At 34.2% G+C, this 17,577-nt stretch overlaps 1 protein-coding gene across 1 annotated transcript; it reads right to left on the minus strand.

The window, feature by feature from the left end:
• Positions 1-2,593: 2,593 nt before the first annotated feature.
• Positions 2,594-3,805, minus strand: LOC105328564 (cdc42 homolog). Its single transcript, XM_011429486.4, has 2 exons — positions 3,575-3,805; positions 2,594-3,450 (listed from the first exon to the last, which is right to left on the minus strand). Exons 1-2 carry the CDS (start codon positions 3,761-3,763, stop codon positions 3,082-3,084), a joined length of 558 nt encoding a protein of 185 aa, XP_011427788.3. The 5' UTR covers positions 3,764-3,805; the 3' UTR covers positions 2,594-3,081.
• Between the last annotated feature and the right edge of the window lie 13,772 nt (positions 3,806-17,577).

Genomic DNA, 17,577 nt, shown 5'->3' on the forward strand with positions numbered 1-17,577 from the left:
AGGGGGTCTGTAGGCACGAGACAATGGTCCATAGCCTTGTATATCCCAGACCTCTAATTAAGCATCATTATGATGGGCATCACGGCATCGATGTATATCTACAAGACAACGCCTCCCCACCTGTGTGGTGGCGGATTGCATGGGAACCGGTGATGACCAAACGACCTGAGAGTCGGAACTCGGTCAAAATCGCCGTGCTAAAAACCACCAGGTCCGTCCGACGTTCCATGTTAATGAATTCAATAAGAATGACTTTTGATTTTTAAACTGCTCATTACATTGTTTTATTGGACAATAAATGCCATGTTTGACGTATGTTTTACATATGATTTATGTCTTGGAATGCCCTCAATGTTTTACTGTGTTGTTTGGTGATGTTTGTTTCAAGTACGGAACTACACAGTCTGGTTGCTAATAGCAACCAGACCTTGTTTGCGTGGCTGGACCAGTACCACTGACCCAGGAGCTTGTCAAATATGAGGAAGTGATCGTCTTTGTCAAGTGCAATAAAGTACGACAAACAATATTATAATTACTAGCATATCGAGTAGCGGCACGTCTTCTGCTTCGAAAAAGGGGAATGCAGACCACTTCACTATTACACAACAAAAACTCTACACCCCGCGACATCGGGGTAAAGACACGCTAGTTCTCCCAGTTTTCTCGGTTCTAATGTGTTCTACAGTGATAGGGTCGATGTGGAACTGCACCGAATAACTAGGGACCATTTAAAAAAAAACACTTAAAAAATCCCAGGGGGTCTGAAACTTGTATACATATAGAACTTTGATTTTTACAAATGATTATAGATATATACTAAAATAACTATAAAAAATTAAGCAATTTGTTACAGCTGTTAGTATGAAAAGAAAAGTGCACAATAATTATTAGGGTCGCATGAAAGACAGTTTTCCATAAATCTTCCAAGCAACAAAAAAACAAATTTATTTGAGATCAAACGATTGAATTAACAAACAGAAACAGAAAATCAAACAATTAACTGTACTTTTATTTTTTTTTATGGTAGAGAGCATAAAATTTATGCACGGTATAAGAACTTGAAAAGTGCATATTTTCCATGAAGTCCACATTTTCTTTTCATTGGCACATTTTACTCCTTATTTCATATCCTATGTACGAATAAAATTAAAGGTTTTCCTGTCGGAAATTTTGCAAATTTATTAAACATTCCTAGATTTGGTTACGAAATTATTTTTCCTCCTTCCGCCGAACAGATCATCATTTGCGAATCTTATATTGTGTTCTGTTCAAGAATTATATTGCTGAAAAAATACAACAAATTATTTGTAGCTTGTCACATCGTGGGAGGTAAGTGACGTCACCAATTTTAAGGTGATTATCATTTAGTAGAGAACATTCCAAATAATTAAGGAGCATTTCCTATATCATCATACCGAGCTCTTCTTCTCGAGAAGATTAATACAGTCTAAGCATAGCCACGGCCACCCAGTCCTCACAGGGGAGTTTGATATCGTAAAAGTCCTACAGATTTCGAACCAATGACTTTTAAGTCTCTCCAATAAAAAAAAATTCCAAAGATGTGCAAAACGGGAACAACCCATTTTTTCTGTATTAGATTTTCAGATGTGTGCAAAACGGGAACACAGTTAACCATTGTAGATCAGTATTAACTGAAAATCAAAGAAAAATAAAAAAAAAAAACGCGCAAAAGAGTCAACCTTGGTGGTTTTGTTTGTCGGGAACTGTAGAGACTAGAGGGATATTCCTATTTGATTTATTGCGCAGTTACCTTGCTTTTTAGGGTGGTATAAATGACAATCTTAAGTTAAATTTCAAAATCAAAAAGAATGCATGATCACAGATCTTGTTTTGTTGAAAACTCTCTGGTTAACAACAATTGATAGAACTATAAAAAAGAGTGACATTGAAAGTTGAGGTTTCATTTGTAGGCGTTATTATAATGATTTCATTTTGGGCATGTACTGTCTAAAGACTGGAAGGAAACCAATCAACCACAATTCCTAAAGATAGAAGGGAAACCCCGATTGATTTTGTGAACGTTCCATAAACATTACTCTATACCGCAATCACTCGATAACGATGGGTTACATACATTTACTGCTACAGAATAAGTCTTTATCTGTCCACAATATTGCGGTTCTTTCTATTGCAATACCTCAATAATTACAACATGCTTGTAGTGCACGCTGTGTTGTCGAATTCTTTAATGTACTGACGATAGCAATGTTCACACTATTTAAAGATACCGAGTTTGGTAATTAAATTTCTTTAACTTATGTTCTTTACGTAAAGAGTTCACATCAATTATAATTTGTCAGAATTCAGTATATTTTTGTAAAATGTATTTGTTTATCATACAATAATAAATTACTAACTTCATGATTTGAAAGTGTTTGCGCAAGAATCATATTGTACATTTATTTGTATCATGTTATTCGGGAACCTTAACATTTTACATTATTCAATGTACAACATGATTCTTGCGTAAAACACTGTCAAGTCTAATAATGAGGAGTCCAGCGGCCTCCGCTTCAGTATTACATCAACCACATCAAATTAACCTTTTTCTTAAGCAAAAACAAAAATCAAAGAAATCAAACTAGTCGTATTTATTCACTATCAATATCCTTACATTGCTTATATCCACCTTTGTACATGTTTTATTAAACACCCTTTAAAGCTCATCAAAAGTATTGATTACTTTAAAACAAAATTTTACAATGATTCCTGGTGTTTTTAGAACTGCAGATACATGTAGCAGGTGGCTTTGTAAAGTGGATAGGAATTATATGTATATTCCTTGTTGAATTTGCCTTTGTCTGTGATCTTTAGTAAGTATTACCTCCTGTTATCGCGGGGTGTTCTTTGTTGAATGTCAATCAAACGCAGATTATCGCAAGGAGTCAGTGAAACAGTATACTAATGTAAACTGTTCTGAAATAGTTGCAATTAGTTGCATTGCAATTTTCTGTCCCCATTACATGTTAACCTGTTGACTGACTCTAAACCATTTTCTCTCTGATCAATCAGGGTGATCAATACACCAATGTCTGTCGTCACAGGTCCCGGATATAATCTTCATCGGCTGAACACTCGTTTGATGAGACTGGAGCGGCGCTTCCTGCATTTCAAGGTGGCCATCACCACTTGTTCGTATACCTCCTTGACGCCCGTCTTGTCGGCTGCTGAGCACTCTACGTAACAGAACGCTCCGATCTGTTTGGCGAGGCTCTGTCCCTCTTCCTTGGTGATGTGGTCAGTCTCCCCCTGTCTGAGGTCCGTCTGGGTGGCCACCAGGACAACAGGTCGTTTCCTGTCCACCTGCTGGATCTCGGGGACCCAGAATTCACGCACGCTCTCCATGGACTCCCGATCCACGGCGCTGAAGCAGACGACAAAGATATCGTTGCTTCTGTATTCCTGCGTTCTGACTTGATCGTAATCATGCTAAAATGAAAAAAAAATCAAGAACTGATCTAATTTTACATTTTAAATTTGTAAAGTTTAAACTATTACATTTTCAAGGTAGAATATCCTGTTAATATAGTTAAATTCAATTTAATGTTTATACCTGTCCAGATAAATCCAGAATGCTGAGAGAATATTTGTCTCCAGCTACAAATAAGGAGGCTGAATAGATGTCCTCTGTGGTAGCAATGTATCCCTCATCAAAGTTCTGGCCTGTGATGGCCTTTGCAAGGGAAGACTTCCCAATCATGGCATCACCAACCAAAGAACACTGCACTGTATATTTATCCATTGACACAACCGTTCAAGATTAAAAAGCAGAATACTTCTGTTGGAAACTTTGGCGGTACTCTGTATTTATATGTCTGAATCAGATTCGTCCAATTAAGAACTCGGTGGCACAATCTATTTTTACTCTCTGGATTTTAAGCAATAATTTAAATGGCAAATTTTCTGTTTTCTCTTGGATTCTTTGTATTAAATACAGTATGATGCACTAGAAAGTGTAAGCTTGAACTTCTGGACGTAAAACGAAAACTAAAATCGATGAGTTTTTTAAGATGGGCTTACATACTGGGATTTTTAACATCATATTATTTTATATACGTGAACTTGAAATCATGATTTCATTTAAGTTCCAAGCAGATTTTTGTTTTGATTAACTCATATACATATACAGTGTACATGTTACATTTTTAGTTTATAAAAACCTGATATATATTGTAAATCCTTTTCCCCATATGCGATGTACTGATATGTTATTATCATGAAAGACGTGTTGTTATATTCTTGTTTGTAAAGAATCAATAAATGGTAAAAACTAAAAAAAAAAAAGAGTTCCAAGCAGTACTACAAGTAGAACACATGGGTTCATTTCTATCCCATACAAATGAAGGTTAATTAATTGCACTAAACACTTCAAGCCTGATTTTAGCTGTTATATGAACAGAATTATAGAAAGAAGGCCCACTGACCACGGTGATAATAAGAGATGATTTTTATAGACCACAGAGGACAAAACCATTACGATATCTTATACGACGCAGTTCTCTTGGGGACCACTGCTAATTTATGTATAATATGTCATCATTAATTAATTAGGCAGAAGTTAAACGATTGAAAACTATTTAACGAGGTGCTTAAAATTGTTAGTGAATTAATCTTATGAGACATCTAATATTTCCAGGGAAACCGTTTTAAAGTAAAAGTATCTAATAGTGTTGTTCTAATTGGCGCCGTCTTCTATTGCCAGTCATCCATGCTTGGTCGCTTTGATCTATAACCAGTAATATCACCAATGCGGAAAAAAGGACAAGATATGAAATGAATTGACATTAACAACGTGTTGTCTCTTATCTGTTGTAAAGTTTTTAAGTAATTGATTCTTTCATTATTGCTTTAAATAGTTAAATTTGAGTAGCTTTTCTTTTGTTCATTGATAAAATTATTAATATGTGGGAAAATGTCAATATTTCATCGTCGTATGCGGAAACTTGATGTGAAAACCTTCCCACTTTACTACTTTAAATTAAGGTTGAAAGTGGAGTATCGCAAAAAAGGAAAGACAATAAAAATCATTGTCATGAGAAGGGATAATATTAAAATGACATAGATATGTTAATTATAAGAAAGATGGGGATTATTGGGGATATTTATTACTGCGCACTTTTGACATTCAGACTTTTTTAAATATATATAAATCCTCCTCTAGATACTTCATGTTGTTTTCTATGTCAAACAGAGCTCTCCGGGCTTTATAATGGCCCAGTGAACTTTTCATAAAGTGCGACCTTGATGCATTACACCAGACAAAGTCAAATTCTGCAGCTTTGATCACCCTGGTTTGAAATGTATGGATCAGTATTTTAAGATTCACTTTAGATCCACCTAAAGATTCGGTCTAAAACATTTGTAATGGATGTTTTTGGCAACATAATTGAAATATTTTTATGGTTGTAATTGCAGAGTTGAATAATGTCGTAATGCTTAAAACGTGATTTTTGCAACGAATACGTGTAGTAAGACAACTTTTACACCTATTTACAAACTTAATGTTAGAAAAATACAGCTCTTTTTTCAATTCCATTGACTAGAGTCCTTGTGTAATAGCAACAAAAGTAACACAAGACAGCAAATACCATTGGTGATTTCAAATCAAAACATCGATTTCTCTCTTTCTCTCTCTCTCTCTCTCTCTCTCTCTCTCTCTCTCTCTCTCTCTCTCTCTCTCTCATTTTCTTCAATTATTTTACAGGTGAAACACGTGAAGTCTGAAACTTTTTAGATAATTTCAACCAAGACATTAACTTGTTCTACTAACCCTATTTCCTCCACAGAATTATTTCCATCTAGTTATAATATTTACTGACACATTATTGTAACTAATGTAATATTTAAGTAAATTGAATCATACCATGAATACAAATTATACCGTAAATTTTGTCGCTAAAACCCATTTTCGAAGAAAACGTGCAATAAGTTCTCACGTTTGCAGCGAACATTATCACAATTTTGCAATTCTATAAGGCTCCTATGTTGTAAAGAAGAAAACAACAAAATAGTGTAATTTAACAAGAATTTAAAAAGATAAAGTATATTGATAGTAAATGAAATGTGCAGGAAATACAGATTTGGTTTTTTGGTGAACATTTGAATATAGCAACAGTTTGTAATCACGCAAAATACATGAAAATTTATAGTTTTCAAATGGAAAATAATATTTTACAATAAATCGGTAAGTTCACTTTCAAGAAATAAAGAAGTGTGCCAACAAGCAGGAATTTCTCAACAAGACATTGAACAGTTGGAAATATCGTTCCTTGCATCTCTGAAATCTCCACGAGAGCCATTTCACCAACTGTTGAATTCAGCCCATCTATAATATATAAATTGTGCCTGTTTGGGAGGGTAACAGTTGAAATTGACACCCCGAGAAAACCATTGTCAACCGACGCGAAGCATAAGTTGACAATGGTTTTCGAGGGGTGTCAATTTCAACTGTTATCCTCCCAAACAGGCACTTTTTATTTTATTATACTGAATGTCTTAATTTTAAGAAAATTTTACTGCTTTTATATAGGAATAACGTGAATTCTACAGCGAACCGTACGCGCATAATTTTCGCGCATGTAACATTTTTTAATGTTACCCGTTGCTAAGTGCGTTGCTAACGCTGAGGGTAATAGAAAATTTTATTAACTGCGTCTTAACCAATCAGATTTCAGTATTTAAGGTATCTCACTCCTCATGTTCTGATTTCATTGCGCAGATGATCATTATATTTAAAATGAATATGATTTTATTTATTTAATCATCACAGATAGATTATTATTTCATAATTACACAACATTCATAAAGAAAATCCATTTGAATTCAAGAAACAAACAAGTTTTTGGGGGAACTATTTTTTCGTGCGGAAGGTTTTTTAGACGAAAATGACAGAAACAAGCAATTTTATGAATTTTCAATATACTTTTCTTTTTATTATACTTTATTCATTTTTCACATTTTTAACATTTGATAGGTTTGTAACATATTTTATAGGTACAAAATAAAATCTTGAGAATGTGATAGCCGTTTAGCAAAAAATCATGCAAATATATAGATCATGCCTGAATTTTTTAAAGCCAAATTTTGCGAGAATTTTACCTTTGAAGCCCTATATCTAAAATTTGACATCACTGACCCCCATGTTATATTATGTCAAAATGGTACTGAATACATATCTAGGCAAACTGGATTAATATTATAAAATTCTTGATATTCAAAAAGTTTTTATTTCAAATCAAATTGTAACTATTATAGAAATTGTCTATTTTAAGTGCAAAAAGGTCACTAAAAAATTTATGCAGCTTCGTACAATTTTTTTTTTCGTAATCCCTCTATTCAGTGTGACCATTGTGCACAATTAAAAACAATATTTGAAGAAATAAGTTTGCTTAATCAAAAATACTGACAACAAATCCTAATCAGGATGAAATTGCAATTTTAGGTGCGAAAAGGTCAAATTAAATAGGCCATAACTCAGAGGGATGGATACTGACCCCCCATTATCTTTGTATTTTTTAAGTATGTTTTGTCTACAGATTTCAATGATATAATTCTCAAGAAAATCTTGATACAACAACATTGAGGAGTGGGATACCTTAACATGAAAGTATAACAAAACGAATTGTTACATGCACGTAAACTATGCCTGTACGGTTCGCCGTAGAATTTACTTCATTTCTATTTAAAAGCAGTAAAAAAAAATTTTAATTAAGACATTCAGTATAATAAAATAAATAGTGCCTGTTTAGGAGGGTAACTGTTGAAATTGACACCCCTCGAAAACCATTGTCAACCTCCGCTTCGCGTCGTTGTTAATTTCAACAGTTACCCTTCCAAACAGGCACTATTTATATAGTGTACTCGGTATAAAACCGAGGAAGGCAAGGTACTAGAGCAAATATATACTAATTAAAATGGACCGCCATATTTGTGGCATGAATTAAGATTTTTCTAGTCAACAATTAATTATAAGTCATAATAATATGATTCCAAAGAATTAAGTTTTAAATAAGAATACAAACTGCCTTGACAGTTTAGGTTATGTGTAACGTAATCCCCGATTCTTATTCTTCTTTTTGAAGGATTTATCTCCTGATTAAAACGGCGGATACATATTACATAAATCATATTCCAGTAAATGTCTTTTCTTGAAAATATCAGGTTATGAGCTATTTACATTCTTTTCTCCTCTACAAGATCTTCTGTTATATTATAATATTATTTCTTTTAAAAAACGTGTTAGTTTGAGAAGGACCTTTGAGTCGCATACACTTCATATTTTCTAAAGACATTTTCAACTTTTATCTGGTTTCTCTTCAATTATAAAGGGTTAACATTTTTTTCAAAACAAAATTCTGTATAAAAATCAAATATTGTTGATATGTGTATGCTAGTAACTCGTTCACATGAAACGAAATGAAACTATTTACAAAAGCAATTTTCTGATCCTCTCTTTGATCTCTCTCCTTTTCACCACTTTGTATCAACATAGATCATGTAAATGTTCACCTTGGCATACTAAACCTTTCATCAATTCAAAATGGTGAATCTGTCCCGATAATGTATCACACAAGGGGTCGGGACCCTCTTTCTGAACTTGATCATCAAATAGTAAGTAACCGAAGAGGTCTGAAATTAAATATTACGAAAAAGTGAAATGTGATACAGTTTCCATACTTGCGTTTTCATATGCAAAAATCTAACATAGATGTATTAAGGCTGTTATCCAATATCATCAAAATAATAAAGAGGACTCATGATTGTTTCACGTGTTTACACGCAAACCGCCAACACCTTTTATTAGCAAATTCGAAGGCAGTGTCACCCTGCAGAGAAACTTAAAAGAAACCTATGACAAGTATTAAATAAAACTGTAATATTCATATAAATAAATTGTATTGGAAGTGTATTTTATCTCATATTTAATTCTTCTTCAAACGGTGTTTAAGGAGGTTTCGTTATTTTTTTTATTTATTCCAGTTTTATTTTATTTTCATTTTTTTGCGATGGTGTTTTTTGTCCCGGAGAAATCGTTTCCCTCGCCTTTCTTGTAATGTTTGTTAACCAAGGATGTCCATGTATTTTGTGACAACCGAACAACGTACAATAAAAATGATGGATGTGATTTTGAAATCGTAAATGAAGCCATTAAAGTTTACCTGCTACCCTCACGTGTATTGCCACACTGATGGCTCCCATTCATGGTACCATGTTTATAACTGCTAATTGTTCAAGAAGCCACACCGTGTCATCAGAAACAGGGCACCATGTCTACATGTTAAAGGCTAATAAGTATAATGCCCCACAAAACGACATTTATGTAAACATTTTGGTCAGATTGTTGATGCAAGTGATAATTTAAAAACTCTCATAGATTATATGCATCACCACAAAATTGTTCTATTTTAAGACCCAAGTTGATAAATATTGTTTTTATATTTAATGGATTTCCTTGTTAGATTTATTTACTTAGGTGATGCATATTTTAAAAAAATGTTTACGACCATATAGAATCTATTTTAAAATAGTTAAAACTTTATTATTATTGGAATGTAATAAACATTCATCTAATTATGTTAAACAATATTTTTTTCCAAAATTCTTGAAAAAAATATTGCTGCCCGTAAATGTTTTTGGAAGTAAACAGATTATTATATCAAAATCAACCCCAGGAATTCGTTTGTTGGACATCGGAAAGAAAAGACCAAGAAATGTTTTTCTTTGTTTCAACATAATCAACATTTTAAGCTCATTACCATAATATATAAACGAGCTTTTAATACCCCGATGATGATTTAGCATGATAAAAAAAAATGTCCAACTATTTCTGTGAGCTCACAATGACACTCATACAGATTTGAACCAGAGACCAGGGACCATCTACTTAATAATTCCGCCCAACAAGTCATATATTAGTATTCGTATAAATGTTTTCAGTTTACCTCGCACAATGTCTCTGGATAGATATTTTTAAAAATTTATTGATATTACTTTAATAAAAAGTAAATTTTATTTCAAGAAAACCTTGAAAGTTGACCCAATAAACTTTTATAAAGTACAAAGTCATTGCATCTCATAAGACGTGGATTCTGTTCACTTTGATCACTAGATTGTAAGAATGCTCGGAGTTGTTAGATTGACGGTACATAGGCCACGATCAGATAGCAGGAGCGCAGTGCATTACTGTTACAATGTTTATGGCCTCAATCACGAAATTCAAATCTACGCATTGTCACAATGTCAGAACACGGCCTTGCTAGTGCACTGGTATCAGGAGTTAAGAAATTCAAATACATATTGTAGAAATCAGTATGTAACTCAATAAACTAAAGACGAGGGACTTTGCTGGCGTACTTTCAACGTATACAATTTATTATTTGTACGAAAAGAAAGGGAATCGTGAAGCATATTTAAGAAACTATCATGATTTTTTAAAGTATGAAACATTTCATCGTTCTATTAATTGTTCAATAAAACAAAGTTCAAAGAGTCCTCGAAATTAGATTATGTTTAACACCAGCAAGAAAAAGAAAAATTCGAAGAAATAACATAGCCTGCTTGAAAATTATCTTAAAACATTTATAAAAATTTCTACATAAATTTATCTTTATGATACATGTATGCATATTTAAAAAAAAATGCAACGTGATTTACGGCCAAATGAAAACATAACTCTTCCGCAGCAAAATGATTGCCATTCTCATTTGTTTTCAAATTTGATATGTAAAAGAAAACTTTTGTGACAAGGTCTTCAATTTATCACACTATTATTAATAGCTAAATTTAAAACATGCCCATAAAAGGCATGGTGAAAGTCACGTGACAGCATTTTCTGTCTGCAATGGATATGGGGTGCAGAAAGGTGCAAGAGTTTGGCGATATTTATGACATTTTTGTAATCTACACGTTTGTGGCATGAACAGTCACTGTGCACTGATTGCAAGTCTTGCAGAATTTTAATTACCCCGTTCAATTGTTTCTGTTTTAGGTATAGAACATTTGTATCATGTTTCCGTAGCAGCGCACGATAAATTCGTCATAGCTAGAAATTAATGTGGTATTTAGAGCAAAGATGATGTAAATAATGAGTATAAATCTAATTACTATACTTTCTTATTTTTAGTATGTAATAAATACACCAAGACTAATTGCTGATCTATTTAAAAATAAAACGTAATATGCTTCACTTTCTCAGCTTTATGAGAAAATATGAAATAAATCAGTAATTTATATAATGATAAATGGATATATTGACCAACACTGACTAGCACGCTGACCTAGATGATAATGGACAGGTAAGATTGGACAGGTAAGATAATGGACAGGTAAGATTTTCTGACGCCTACACGGAGTCAACTTTAGTGAAATTAACAAAGTTATGTGGCCGTCAAAGTCATTAAACACTTTGTTACATCCAAATGTCTAATTTCTTTAATACAATAAAATAACTTCACGCCAAAAATGCTTAATGGCTCCAGGAAGCGTGAATTTGGTTCTAATTTTAGATGGAAACTGTCGCAGTAGTTGTAGGACAGTGGGTCAGGACCTTCTGGAATCTGTCGACCAAATGGTGCTTACTCCTCTGGTTTTTTTTTTTTAAATGGATTATCTTGATGATTGTTGACCAATAATACAGTACATAGACAAATCATTGGCCTTCTGGAACATTTGTATTTCAATCTGCACAATTCAAAGACATCTATTTTCTAGACTTGTTAGGATGTGCCAAAAAAGGGGGGGGGGGGGTAATGATTCTGTAATAAAATTGCACTGGAGCTTGATGCAGAATGTTGTTTCGTGAAACAAGCAAGTTCTATTTCCGTTGAACACCGGTATGCTGACAACCAAGTGACTCATTTGGTAAGTATATATAAAGATAGACTTATTTACGTAATTGCCCTTAAAATGTTATCCCATCTTCAACAACGAGATATAAATCATTATAACAAATTTAGAAATATGCACATAAAATTCATCTGATGGCAGTAAATGCCACCTTGCTCCATGTTACCATTAATACAATAATACGGTCCTTGACGGTGTGGAGCCTTCAAATAATCTCATTTTGGGGCTAAATAGTTTTATAATTAAGTTTTGAATGTAGTTTTCTATTTGAAGAATTAAAACGACATTTCTGTAAAGGTTAAATCATTCATACTGAAAATATTAAATTCCTAATATGAGCTACAAGATTATACTCCATATTGAATTTTCTTTATCCCTAAACTACATAATCAATTAGAATCATTTACACTAGAAAGAATCACTATAATCTGGGATGTGAGATCAAAGTCAGGATTAGATATCCATTGGCCCTAGACATGCATACACCGCATTGTACTGTACGGAAGAGACCGTCACAATTTGTCCTGTACGGAAGAGACGGTCACAATCTGTACTGTACGGAAGAGACCGTCACAATCTGTACTGTACGGAAGAGACCGCCACAATCTGTACTGTACGGAAGAGACCGTCACAATCTGTACTGTACGGAAGAGACCGTCACAATCTGTACTGTACGGAAGAGACCGTCACAATCTGTACTGTACGACAGAGACCGCCACAATCTGTACTGTACGGAAGAGACCGTCACAATCTGTACTGTACGGAAGAGACCGTCACAATCTGTACTGTACGGAAGAGACCGTCACAATCTGTACTGTACGACAGACACCGTCACAATCTGTACTGTACGACAGAGACCGCCACAATCTGTACTGTACGGAAGAGACCGTCACAATCTGTACTGTACGGAAGAGACCGTCACAATCTGTACTGTACGGAAGAGACCGTCACAATCTGTACTGTACGACAGAGACCGTCACAATTCGTACTGTACGGAAGAGACCGTCACAATCTGTACTGTACGGAAGAGACCGTCACAATCTGTACTGTACGGAAGAGACCGTCACAATCTGTACTGTACGACAGAGACCGTCACAATTCGTACTGTACGGAAGATACCGTCACAATCTGTACTGTACGACAGAGACCGTCACAATTCGTACTGTACGGAAGAGACCGTCACAATCTGTACTGTACGACAGAGACCGTCAAAATCTGTACTGTACGGAAGAGACGGTCACATTCTGTACTGTACGGAAGAGACCGTCACAATCTGTACTGTACGGAAGAGACCGTCACAATCTGTACTGTACGGAAGAGACCGTCACAATTCGTACTGTACGGAAGAGACCGTCACAATCTGTACTGTACGGAAGAGACCGTCACAATCTGTACTGTACGAAAGAGACCGTCACAATTCGTACTGTACGGAAGAGACCGTCACAATTTGTACTGTACGGAAGAGACCGTCACAATTTGCATCTCCTTGTCTGTTTCTTATTTAAGTAGCTCCCATGATTCGATTGTAAATCTATTTTCCTGACTAAATGACAATGGTGTCCTTTCAAAAGCGACATTTTCAAATTCTGTATCTGATACTGATAACCTAAATGGATTAACGATAAGATAGATGATGGATAACAGCAATACAGACAGACTGGATTCCTGAATTGTTAGGTCAACGATCTATCTCTGTAGAAACAGCTTGCTGACACAGAAAAAAGAACTATGCGGATGGGAAAGATAAGACCTTCAATGTTTGATTTATTTAAATCTTTGACATGATTATGCACTTTTTCTTTCACAATTCCGTCTATTAATGGTAAAACTAATCTGTGTCGTCTATATATGGAAAATGAAATGTAATGATAGACTAGGTAGATTAATATCCGTAAAAATTCATGATCCGTTTAGAGATCGCGTATTCTGTAATGAATAGCTGTCCAGTCTTTTTACTGATTTGCACTAAATTCAGTATTAAAAAATTAACAAAACAGATTTGGGGAATATTCGAAAGGTATATCGATGAATAAAAAACCTTATTAGGTTCGAAATGCACAAAGTGTACAAGAATTTAGTTTCCTGTATGTGGAACCACTATTCAATTCGTTGTGTGTATTACACGTTTTACTTATAATGTATGCTTTCTTAATCCGCAATTTGCAAAATAAGCAATTTGCAAAGTACGTAAGTATATCAATCATCAGTCTATGGCTAAATTCTGGACTTTAGCGACTGTACAGAACACCGTTTGACATTGTTTCCCATCCAGTAAACACTTTAGGCCATTACCTGATGAGGGACGCAAGACAAGATCACGGAGTGTCATTTCATTAATGTCTATATATGGTCTTTTTAAATATTTTGTTGTTTATGCTCTGCACGGGTATTCAATGGTTTTGTTGAAAAGAAATGATAAAATATCATCTCTATAGTCAGGGAAACCTGTTACCAGTATTTAATATTATTATGAAATTTTTTTACCTGAAGCTATTTTACTTAAAAATGTTACCTTGATCTTGGCCTAAATAAGATTTCAAAAAAGCATGTAACAATGTAAAAGGAATGAAAAGAACCCCTTTAACTTATTGTTCAATTAAAGTTCAACATACAATATTACTTATTAGGTTTGTTACTGACTGTTTAAAGAAATTTGTGGGGTCGGTAAAGTCCATAGAAGGCGAGGCGGAGCCGAGCCTTCTATGGACTTTACCGACCCCACAAATTTCTTTAAACAGTCAGTAACAAACCTAATAAGTGTTTTGTTTTGTCGAGGACCTAAAGTTTGATAAGTAAACTAACGTTTGTGTAGAAAATCAGTTCAAATAACGTTACGTCCGCCATGTTGCGCTATAAATTTTGACGCTTGCCTTTTAAAGAAATTTGTAAGGCAGCCACGTGACGCGTTTCATCCAATGACGTCGCGACATTCTAGTCCGAGGCAAAACAACAGGAAATAAATATCCAATTTCAGGTATCTCTGCAGACATGCCCAATTTATAGGTACCAAAAATGGCTGTGATTGTTCTGTCAATGAGTTTCGCGTTAAGCAAACGGGGTCTCGGATCTACTACATTACGTACAGTAAACAGACAGAACCCTGCATTTGCTGTTGTATACAAACAACAGAGTCGACACAACACAGATGTTTTGATGTTTGAAACACGCCCTTGATTGTAAATACCACAAATCAATTTACTTACCGCGTATTCTGCATACTTTGAAACAAAGCGGAATAAGAGTCCTTGGACAAGCACCTAGTTTTACTGAATGTAGAAATAAACTAAAATAATTGTAATTCAAAATGGCCATCATCCACAAAATTACATTCTTTATTTCAAGAAGCAGGCCAATCGTCCTAGCCTTTTTACTTCTAGATACATGTGAGCTTTCATCTTTCATCGGCACAAACGTCTAGTGTGCAGAGATATGCCAAGGTATACAATTCACTCACAACCCAATTTATAAAACTTTTACAAATTACACTAGAAACTAAATTACATGCAAACGATTATACTAGGCTGATAAATAATAAAAATTCTGCTTTAGAATTCATGAACTATAGTATCATTTCGATTTTCTACTCTCAATTTAAAAGTTTTACATCAGGTACATGTAATTTTTTGGTTGACCAAAAAGCATAAAATATTGTACTCCAAGCATCCTATTTATGATGAATGTACGCTTTCATTCGAATCACCTTCATATGATGAAGTTTCATGTCTTGTTTTATTTCGTTTTCTACTTTTAATTTATTGTTTTTTTTAATCCATTCGAAGAAAAAACATACAGAATTGCATACAGATGACGCTGTGTACTTTACTGATGCAATATCGCGGCGGACATTGCTCCTATGGTCTGGTTGTAACACAAGGAGATGGCTTCAAGCCGGAAAAATCATCAAAAACACATTAGTTACAAGCAGATAGACATTACAATCGTAGTAAGTAAAATATGTTAACAACTCCCAAAACTTTTCGCCGGAAACAATGAATGAAAGAAGTAGAATACGCAGAGGGACCACGGAGACCACAGGTGTAAGTGTAGCCCGTGATTGCAACATAACGATCAAATGTTCTAATTACTGAAACAAGTTTTCTTTTCATTAACGTTTTGTCTCAAAGTCGTGACAAACAGAACACTTAGTCAATGACAATTTGATTGTGGTCAGAGGATGAGGCAGAAGCCCCAACATGTTCCAGGAATTGACCACAACTTAGTCTTCTTATTTTTGCGACTTTTTTAAGATGTAAAATAAGAGCTAACACGATATTTTTTTTTAAATAATGTCGGTTTTATTTACTTTAAATGATTTAATTTAGTTCCTGCTCATGACATGGCAATCTGGCGTATTGACACCATCAAACTGAACACTGCAGCAAGGTTTGAATAGAATTCAGTTAGTCCTTCTCCAGTCTGGAATCCTTGGTATTTCATAGAGTTTTATCCGAAACGACAGGTTGTATTCACTACAGAGACGCCATCATTCAGATCTGAATAAAATTTAACAAAACTGGGACTGTTTCGGTATTTTGTATGGTTCGCGTACGACCAGGTACATATATAGAAGGCTGCTCATTGCTAATTGTTAGGGTAAACATTTACCCAGTAGCTTTCTTTAGAAACATTATCAATATACAACAGAAAAGGGAGAGGTGGTGAAGTTGTACCATTGCACAAAAACATAATAATAAACAGTGTCTGTCGAGACAAGAACTTTATTTTGCAATAAAATCAGCGAGTGCATCGTGAATTATATTTCTATTTATAAACAGGTGGACAAAAAAGAGCGCATCCTTTTTAAACAGGGGGCGTTGTTGTATATATTGTACACTTAGTGTTCCAAACACTCTACTGGGTCCTTTGTTGTGTAATATTTATGGTGGATAGCAACTACTTTATTTATTTGCACTCTAAGTAAAAAAAAATACAATTTTACGCTCTGTAGATGATTTATTAGAATCTATAATGTAACAATGTCATACTGATAATTTAAAGTGCACGTGAAATCAGCAAATTTATTAATACCATTTTTCATGTCCTTTGATTTTGGAGGAATGACGGACGATATCTTATTTAAAGACTTTAAACATTAATTTAGGCAATTTATTTGGGACAGGCGAGACGTCCTCTTTGATTAGATTATTTAGCATGCAAAACAAAATTGAAGGCCATAATGATAGGAACTTGACATTTGTCGAGATTCAATAGCATATAGATTGTTCATCAACTTTATCATTCATTAATTAGAAAGAATTAATTGTAAAACTTGATTTTCTATTAAATATACAGCACATCAGGCAGTCAAACAACTGGTAAATATCAATAAGATAATTAAGAAGTCATTGGTCTTGACATATTTATTTTCTAATTAACGCACACCTTGCATAAATACAATGTTCAACGTCAGTTTTCTTCAACACCAATTAGTCTTGTATCTGTTTTTACACGTACATCGATAGATTTACCTTGAAACACCGAGGGCCCAGACGGTCATGTTAACGAACACGACTGACAGCGGCTCCGACAAAAAATGCATATTTTTCATAAATATGTATATTTAATCTGTAATTAATAGCCGTTGTCACACCAAATGTTGATAAGAAAAATTGTTTGTTCTGGTGCAAAAACAAATCTAGCAGGTATCTGAAAACTTTTAGCTGACTTAATTGTCTTATTGCGGTGACCCCTTTTTGCGTCTGTATGATAATT

This window comes from Magallana gigas, chromosome 6 (genome assembly GCF_963853765.1).
Source record: "Magallana gigas chromosome 6, xbMagGiga1.1, whole genome shotgun sequence".
Classification (NCBI taxonomy): domain Eukaryota; kingdom Metazoa; phylum Mollusca; class Bivalvia; order Ostreida; family Ostreidae; genus Magallana; species Magallana gigas.